Genomic DNA, 9636 nt, shown 5'->3' with positions numbered 1-9636 from the left:
ATCATTAGGCTACAAACTCTTTGACACATAGATCTATGCATAACCTACATAAAAAAAATCTTTAATAATCTCAACCAATTTTATAGTAGGGCGGCCTTATAATTGAGTAACGAGTTATTTCTAGCTTCATGTTAGTCTCTGTTTTTTATACATGTGTTTTCCTTCGCCGTTAAAAAAAATATTTAATTGGCCATTTCCAAATTACACAACCACATTTATGACTATGCCTTTTTTTCTTTTTCTTTTTTTAATGGTTTTTTTTTTCAAAACCCAAGGATTATTTAGGCTGGACGGTATGGGGACCGTCCAGCGTCGTCCTCAAGCCGTCGCCGTCCCCCTCTCCATGCCGCCCCACTTCCGTCCTGTCCTCATCGTCGAGATGTCGCCATTTGCGACGGACCAAATATGGTGGGCCCCCTTTGTTTGTGTTTGTACTAAAGCCATGGTTACTTGTACATACTGGGATGGGGTAGGATCATCCTCTATACTCTCTAGTTTTGTGGGATGGACCATCATTGGGAGGACTATGACGTGGCGCCTACGTGGCGGGTCATCCTCTCTTGGAGGACCATCACCATACCCTCTAGCCTTACTTTTAACTTTTTCTTTAAAACTACTTTATTTTTCTTAGATTAATTATGATTTATCAAACAATATACACTTGGGCCCATGGTTTTATAGCCTAGTGGCATCTTGAGGTGGGATAAAGCTTTGGGACCAATAGGTCCTGGGTTCGATTCCCATAAGGGGGTTTTCTCATATTTATTGGGTTTCCTATTGAATTGGTGTATAGACATTATGCCTAGTGGAGATGGATATGATCGGGTGGTTCCGCTGGTGGCACGATGATACTCCAGTGATCCGTCAGTAATCCAAATTTGCTATTAAAAAAAAAACCAATATAGACTTGGGACATGAGCCACATCAAATATCTACGCAGTTATAATGAATAGGTCAACTAACTGTTTATGACAAAGAGGGAAACAAAGCATTTATGTCAAAATGTCATATAGCAAAAGTCAATTTCATGCAAGATATAAAACATGCATTTTAGGGTAAACATTTCAGCATACAGTTGTTTAATTTTTTTTTTAAAGTATACTTTATTCGCAACGTCACCGGAACCGGGGCAAAAAACAACGGAACTACAAGAAACCAAAATTACACCAAGACTCCCCAACTAACTATATTCTGTGTAGATCTGTTTTTATACCACAAGAAACCCAGAGATTTAATGTCTTGAAATATCTTCTCCGCCTTCACTTCCATGTCCTCAAAACGCTTCTTATTACGCGCAATCCACAGACACCAACATGTAACCATCACAATCCCTTTTAAAACCTTCTTCGCCTGAATCCCCAAACCCGAGGAGGCATGAAACTCTAGGAGATCTTTGTCAGAGAAAGCAAAAATGGGACTGCATTTGCACCAATCGCTGACCCGGGACCAAACCACCGGCGCTGTAATTTTGATGAATAGAAACTTTCATACACATTATTATCGGTACGGACCATCAACCATTCAACATGTGATAAACTTTAAAACAAAAAAATGTAGAGCTCAACAATAATTAAAAGCCTTCTGTTCACACTTGTAGACAACACAAAATATATATATGGGTCTAAGCCCTAAGGGTTGAAAAAACCACGAACTGATTATAATAATATTATTTGATGAATAACGTTTTCAACACTCAAAGGATAACAATTCACTAAACATTCATAGAAAGTGATCTCCAAATTTTTTATTTATTTTTTGGAACCACCAGTTATATGTATCCTGTTTTGCACTTACCAGTGGATAACATTTGAGGCAAGGGTATTTATTGCAAATGCGGTGTGGAGCCTGCTCATATCCAGACTGTTGTAGTTAATTAATTGGATACTGACGGACGGAGGAGAGGAGAAGATGAAATATATTCTTATAACATGCTCACATCCCAAAGTTTTTCTTTTATTTTATACTTTTTATCGACTAAATGTGAAACACCTCAAACCCAAGGGCTCAACAGTTGGATTTACACATTGCAACATAACCTTTAAATTGAAATTCATTCATATGCAACGGAAACGTTCAAAGTATTGGCAATTTAATTTTTATCAGTCTGCTCTAGATGTAGGTTGTTCACTTAAATTTTTTTCTAAAGAAAAAAAAAAACGGAAGCCGGCTTCAATTCAGTTCCTTTTCATCAAACGAATTTTAAAATTTATTGTTAGATATTTTAATAAAAAATATGTTTCGTTTATAACAATATAATTATATAAAAGAACACATATATGGAGTCAGAACGGAGGATATTTTTATAATCCTACTGCTTAAGATAGAAACGTGTTGAATGAACAAGGTGAGTGGTCACCAACATGAAAACCTAACAAGTCGGCAACCTAGGAAGATGGTAATTCATGAATAGTTATAGGTGTAAGGCTGGAGGGTGGGGGGGGGGGGGGGGGCATGGGTTGGGTTATCAATCGTCATTTAGGGTCATTAATGGATTGCTACACCATCCACTTACCTCATTCACAATGGTTTGCATGAATTAAACCATGACAACCATGTGTCTCCTTTTCTTTTTCAATATTTCATTTTTCTTTTCACAAAAATAAATTAAAGTAAGAGAATAGTAGTTTGGGTAATGACCACACCCTTAGGATAATGATTTTGGATGATGGACTAGAAGTGGGTCACATGACGTCAATGTGGAGGGTCATGGTAACCATGAGAGTAATGACCACTCCCTATAGCCTTATAATTTGACCCGAATAATGCTTATCAAGTTTTAGTGTTTTAAAAAATAATTGGTCAAGTTCAGAAACTAATTATAAGGAATATCAAGGTCTATAAATAACTTTTTTTTTTACTTATTCATGTTTTTATAGTGGGGATTGTAAGGATGCTCAAGGATGAAGTTGACTATAAGATAATTTTATACATAGTAACATTTTTAATTGTGAACAATAGTAAATCACTATTGGTCAATGTGAATGTAGTTTGTGGGTTATAATAAGTGACGGACTTAGTAATTTTTTGCTAGGGGTGCTGAATATTTTTAAAGATTTTAGGCCCTAGCTGAATAAAATAATTGGTTTATAGCAGGTCGGATCATGTAAGACAAAAAATATCAAACTAAAATTTTTATAATTATCAAAAACAGGTCAAACGTTATTACAAACGTATTTAAAATTGTACCCTACAGATTTTTATTTTTTGAAATCTATCCAAAACATCATCTAAAGATACTAAACACTCCATAAGTTCATTACATTCTTACTCATGGTTCCTATTACATGTAAATTGCTCCATAAGTTCATAAAACAACACTAAACACTCAAACAAAATAAACAATCATGTTCAACCATAGTCCATAATTTTTTAATTTTATTTTCAAACATTCAAGCACTAGTATTAAATGTTGATTACTTGTAACTAATCATTTAACTATAAGTTTAGAACAACCAAGAAAACATAAAAAAACTCAAACCCTTATACGTCTATATTTTTCCCCTAATTATCACATAAAACAAAAAAAAAGGTCAATAAAGAAACCATACTAGCTCTATATCGGAATTCTGGCGTAATATGGGTCGGTCTTGCCGGAATTTCGGTTTTTCCGGCAAAAAAGTCGTCCGGTCGTGAACAGTGGGGCGGTTGAAAATTTCCAAGGGGTGAGGATGAAAATTTCCAAGGTGTGCGGTCGAAATTTCCGGCGAAAAAATAACACTAAAAATTAATTTTTCAAGGGGTGCGTCCGCCCACCCACGGCTTGGGGTGGATACGCCTTTGGTTATAATGTCATTTTCTTTAATTAATTTATATTTTAATCCTGAATTTTAATAGAGCTATCATACGATCCTTAGATTCTAATAACTTTTTTTATAAATGATTTATGTTAATACCCCTTATCTTTATTAAATTTATCATACATAAGTTTAATAATAACACACGGATATATCATGTAACAAATACATTCTCGTCAGCACCCTCTTATAACCCCGCCGCGAAGTGCGGGTTTCAATACTAGTTGCATATATACACAAGGTGTAAATTACGAAAATCCTTGGCGATACGCTTGTATAAATTCGGGATGTTTCTAAATTATATGCTCAGTCACCTGCTCTAAAAAAGGCATGGTATACCTTTTTATATGGCAACGTTATGGTTCAGTTCATTTGGGAAGCAATGAATGAAAGTTTTTTTTTAAGGGTACATAGGAAAGCTCGGAGGAGATATCGGAGACAATTAGGACGAACCCGTTTCCTTGGCTAAAACATAGTGTACACCCATACAACAATTAGATTGGAATACTTGATGTGATTTAGTCTTTTAGTTGTATGTTTCCGGATGTACCCTTTGTTGTAACATCTTGCTAGGCTCTATTAATTAAAAAATTGTTTGTTAGGCCATGAGGTATGCTCTAACTCCCCTTAACTATACCTAGACGCCAAATCATTCATTTTTTCCTTTTTCATCCCACATCATCCTTAGAAATGCTGTAGTGGGGCGTTATATACCCCAAAAAACCAAAGATAGCGCCGCATGGCGCCAGCTACACCAGGACCGGGGGGGGGGGTATCGGGCCAAAATCAGAGCCATCCATATCGCGGCGTGATGGTTCTTGAATGTTTTTGGTATTATGCAAACTTGGTCCCTGCAAATCGAAGAAGAAGACATAGGAGAGAAGAAGACAGAGAAGAAGTCATAGAAATCGGCTGGAAAATCGGCCGCAAACTCGCCGGAAAATTGGAGAAGGAGACAGGAGGCTGAAGGTATTTGATTTTGAAAGTTTTTGCTTAATACACATTTGGTCCCTGCTTTTTCTCAAATATCTAAAATTGGTTTTTAAAACTTGTTTTTCTCTTATTTATAAGTTTAAAAATATGGCAGTTATAATACTTGTAAAATAACTTTAAAAACTTAATGTTTTTTTATTTAATGTAATGGTTTTTTATTTAAAAAAGTTAGAAATTAATTAAAAAAATTGAAAATTAATTAATTGACTAATGATGAGATAGGGGCTTTATGACTACGGGCTCAAGTGACATAACGCCACATAATGCCCCTATGTGACGTGACACGACACGTGTCGCATAACGCCCACAAAGAGGCTTTTTGACTACGGATGACCTTAAGAAATGGTTTAACCCCTTTTAACTCCACCTCATCCACTTTTATTTTCAATAATTGCTTTATAAAAAAAAACATTGATAATAAAAAAACCAAAGACATAAAGTATATGAAAAAAAAAGAAAACTAAAAAAAAGGAGTGAAATTGCAACGTTCCTTTTTTTCTATAAAAAAATAAAAATCAAATGAATTCGAAGGCGTTTTTTTTAATTAAAACTAGTTATAAAAAGAGTTGCCGCGTCGCGGCGAACTTCTTTTGTTATTTAGTCTGTATTTATATGTGTTTGAAATCACTACAAGCGTGCTGCACATGAAACCGCTAACAAAAATAAAAAGAAAATGTAGAAAAAAACACTAAAAATAACCGAAAGAAAATCAACTAAAAAAGTTGTATGGTAATGATGTTGATCGGTAGAAACCAGTAGTCAGAGATGAGCAAATAGTAATGGGTACCGGTACCGAATTTCGTGAATCGAAAGAACCTAAGTATTAGTTCGGTACTGACGTTTGGCGTCCTGGTACCGGTTCGCTACTGGTTTTTATCTTCATATACCGATACCGTAACCGGGGTATCAGTTGGCACCGAGGTCATCCCTACCCCGTAAACTAAAAAAAAGTTGTACGATACCGTTATTGTTCGTACGGTACCTGTGATCAGGGATGAGCAAATGGTAATGAGTAGCAGTACCAAAGTTATCGAACTAAAAGACTATCAAACTCAATCCGGTACCGACTTTTGGCGTTTTATGTATCAGGCTGGTGCTGGTTTCACCTTCATGTACCGATAACGAACTGGTATTTTCGATACAAGTACTAGGTGACACCAAACTTATAAGCTTAAAAAGTAAAGAAAATAACAATTTTATAACATTAAAACTATTATATTATAGTATTTTAAAAACACTATTCATTACGTTTTCTTTTTAATATATAGATAGAAAACATATATAGACAATTGCAACGTTCATTTTTCCATCCCAAACATCAACATTCAATGGGTTGTATTTTTAAATTGCAACATTAATACACGAATGATATCAATATTCAGATTGCATTAATAAATATTAATCTCCTTTGAATGTAACTTTTTTAATTATTACAGTAACTTTTTTAATTATTACAGTAACTTTTTTGTTCTCTATGTAACAAAACTGATAACATACAAAAAGTCAAACAACAGGGAGTAAATCAAGAGTGTTAACTGAGTATTCAATTAATGCCACAGGTATTTTATATTAAAATATTATAATAAAATAAAATAAGAAAAAAGAAAAACACAAACCCTTTCCCTTTCTTTGTCAACTTCCTTTTGCTTTCTGTTTTTTAATCCCATAAACTACCCATTCTCTTTTTCTATATATATGTCCTTCATTCCATACCTCCATCTCAAAACACACACACACAGAAATGGATTTCCTAATGTTCTTTCTCAAATTAGCAGAGTGGTTAGTATACCAACTGCTAGCAAATTCATGTTACAGAGCTGCAATGAAGGTGAAAAACCATGGCTTTTTCTTGTTAAGAAACCACCCATCTCACAAATCACCACACCATGATCAGCTTCCACTGTTCCCTACCTTCACAAAATGTTCCCTGAACAAAGATCAAGAAACCCTAGTTTGTGATATCCAAAACACCCTATTATTAAACTCAACATCTTTCTTTCCATACTTCATGTTGGTTGCTTTTGAAGGTGGTAGCATACTTAGGGCATTCTTGTTATTGTTATCCTACCCTTTGTTACTTGTTCTTGATCATGAGGTAGGTTTAAAGTTGATGATCTTCATCACCTTTTGTGGGCTTAAAGTAAAGGATATGAAGAATGTGGGGAGGGCAGTTATGCCCAAGTTTTACCTTGAGAACTTGAACCTTCAAGTTTATGAGTTGCTTGCATCTGCAAGAAGTTATGGGATCAAGGTTTTGGTCTTTACAAGGGTGCCTAGAGTGATGGTTGAAGGGTTTTGTAAGGAGTATTTGAATGTTGATGATGTGATGGGGACTGAGTTGCATAGTTTTGGGGGGTATTTTAGTGGTTTTGTGTCAAGTGCAGGTGTGCTTCACAAGCATAAAGCAGTAAAAGAATGGTTTGGAAATGAGAAACAACCGGATGTTGGTATTGGAAGTTATGGTCTTCATGATCAACTGTTGATCTCCCAGTGCAAGGTATGTGTGACTGTTTGAATCATTCTTGGATGACTCTATTTCTTTTGTTTACATGTTTAAAAAGGTAAAAACAGAAGTATGTACATCCTGTTAGATATGACATATGAGTCTTTGAAATATTCATACTTGTATATTGCCTTAGAAGGCTTTTGTTAAATTAAATCATGCAAAACGACATCGTTTGGCTGCGTCAAAAAAGTTTAAGCTTTCAACCAACCATCTTTATCTACTATGAAGAAGGTCATAGGTCTAAATCTCATAATACTTCCCATTTTAGTGGTCCAAGGATTTTTTTTATTTTTATTTTTTTACGCTTTTATTTTTTTACGATATGTACTTTAAAGGTCGGGGCTACGATGCAAGCCATAACCTTTAAATGGTTGTTCGGCGCAATCTCAAATGGCTGTTTGAAAACGGTATGAGATTAGATTTTCAATGATGTATTTATAGCATGCATCTTTTTTATAATCTAGACATCTAAAAGAGTATAATTTTTAATTATTAAACGTGTAATGTTCACTTGTTAACCTTTCAAATAGGTAAGTCATAAGTGTCACATATTATAAAAAGAAAAGATTGGTAGGTTGCTTTTGACAACTCTAACCGACTTTCTTGAACTACCAAATGATATGATGTGGCTTCATTTCAAACCGTTAGCAACATCATTCATGTGTTTGGCTCGATCTTTTTGGAAACAGCTGGAACACTTTGGATTAATCTTTACATGATGGTTTGATCACAGGAAGGTTATGTGGTGAGCAAAGAAGATGGAAAAAGGAGTGCAAGAACAATAATGCCACGAGACAAGTACCCAAAACCTTTAGTCTTCCATGATGGAAGGCTAGCATTCTTCCCCACACCATTGGCAACATTATGCATGTTTCTATGGTTTCCTCTTGGTGTTTTGCTAGCAATTATCCGGCTTTGTGTGGGCATATTCTTGCCTTACCCAATGTCACGTATCCTAGGCGGCCTAACCGGCGTAAACATAACAATAGAAGGTTGTGATTACTCATGGGAGAACAAAAACAAACAAACGGGTGTCCTCTTTGTTTGCACACATCGAACCCTTTTGGACCCTGTCTTCCTAACCATGACCATTGGTAAGCCACTTACCGCGGTTACATATAGTCTAAGCAAGATGTCCGAAATGATTTCGCCTATAAAAACAGTGAGATTAACGCGGGACAGGAAGCAAGATGGTGAAACTATGCACGAGTTACTAAGTGAAGGGGATTTGGTTGTTTGTCCTGAAGGGACTACTTGTAGGGAGCCTTATTTGTTGAGGTTTAGCTCGTTGTTTGCAGAGTTAACCGATGAGATTGTACCCGTTGCAATGAACACACATGTGACCATGTTTTATGGCACGACGGCTAGCGGGCTCAAGTGTTTGGACCCTATTTACTTCCTGATGAACCCTAGACCAAGTTACCATGTTAAAGTGCTGGGAAAATTGACTAAGGAGCTCACTTGTGCTGGTGGCAAGTCTAGCCATGATGTGGCTAACTATATTCAGAAAAAACTTGGGGATGCTTTGGGTTTTGAGTGCACAAATCTTACTAGAAAGGATAAGTATTTGATGTTGGCCGGGAATCAAGGGATAGTTGAGGAACATGGGAAAAGTAAAAAGATTATATCTTAGTGTGTTAGTATATTCAAGATTACCAAGGCGAGAGTTCAAGTCTTTTGATGTTTACATTAATTATTGTTTTGGATATATTAGAAATAGTTAATATTTTTATGCTTAACATTTAGTGTTTTGTAAATTTGATTTCTATCGGTTTTATTATCTTTTAAGTACTTTTCTATTTGTGTTGGCCCACTTGGTAAAGACTATTGTCTGTTAATGGGATGTCTTGGGTTCAATCCCAAGCAATACATTTGGTGTGGAGTAAGCATTGTCATTCAAAAAAAAAAAAAAAGAAAGAAATTCTATTTGTGCGATTGTATATATGTCCAACTAGCTACGCTTTAGTGACAATGTAGCGACAACATTTTAGGTGAGTCTGTTGACAACGGATTCTTGACTATTAATTATGAGATAACCTGTGAAAATATAGGCTAAGGACCGTTCTGGCAAAAATACCAATCAGGTAACAGCCATTTTTCTATGTCAAAAGTGTGAAGAAATTGAGTAGAAAACTATATAAACAGTTACTCGTATTGTTTGACCGAGACAAGATATATTTGACCGCCTCCATTTAATACACAATCGATCAATGAAGGATTTTCCTTCATTTAAGTTTGTATTTTTTCAATCGAATCTCAACGATATTCCTTAATATTTATAATTTAATCAAGACACCTGTAGTGGGGGGTTTTGGGGTATTTGTTACCTAAAAAAAGCCCCCC

At 35.4% G+C, this 9636-nt stretch overlaps 1 protein-coding gene across 1 annotated transcript; it reads left to right on the top strand.

Moving 5' to 3' along the window:
* The first annotated feature begins 6445 nt into the window (after positions 1–6445).
* Positions 6446–9088, top strand: LOC110904530 (glycerol-3-phosphate acyltransferase 1). The gene is made up of 2 exons (XM_022150369.1): positions 6446–7284; positions 8027–9088. The coding sequence occupies exons 1-2, from the start codon at positions 6529–6531 to the stop codon at positions 8924–8926; spliced, it is 1656 nt and encodes a 551-aa protein (XP_022006061.1). The 5' UTR covers positions 6446–6528; the 3' UTR covers positions 8927–9088.
* The last annotated feature ends 548 nt before the right edge of the window (positions 9089–9636 follow it).

The sequence above is a fragment of the Helianthus annuus genome, chromosome 14, assembly GCF_002127325.2.
Source record: "Helianthus annuus cultivar XRQ/B chromosome 14, HanXRQr2.0-SUNRISE, whole genome shotgun sequence".
In the NCBI taxonomy this organism is placed as follows: domain Eukaryota; kingdom Viridiplantae; phylum Streptophyta; class Magnoliopsida; order Asterales; family Asteraceae; genus Helianthus; species Helianthus annuus.
Note: the sequence above shows the minus strand (reverse complement) of the source record. Positions and strands in the feature narration are given on the sequence as shown.

What these genes read in the sequence shown, in the direction of transcription:
- LOC110904530 (XM_022150369.1), top strand. Translation starts at nt 6,529, where the DNA reads ATGGATTTCCTAATGTTCTTTCTCAAATTAGCAGAGTGGTTAGTATAC. An exon ending in TGTTGATCTCCCAGTGCAAG is followed by an intron (nt 7,285 to 8,026) that starts GTATGTGTGACT and finishes GTTTGATCACAG; the next exon opens with GAAGGTTATGTGGTGAGCAA.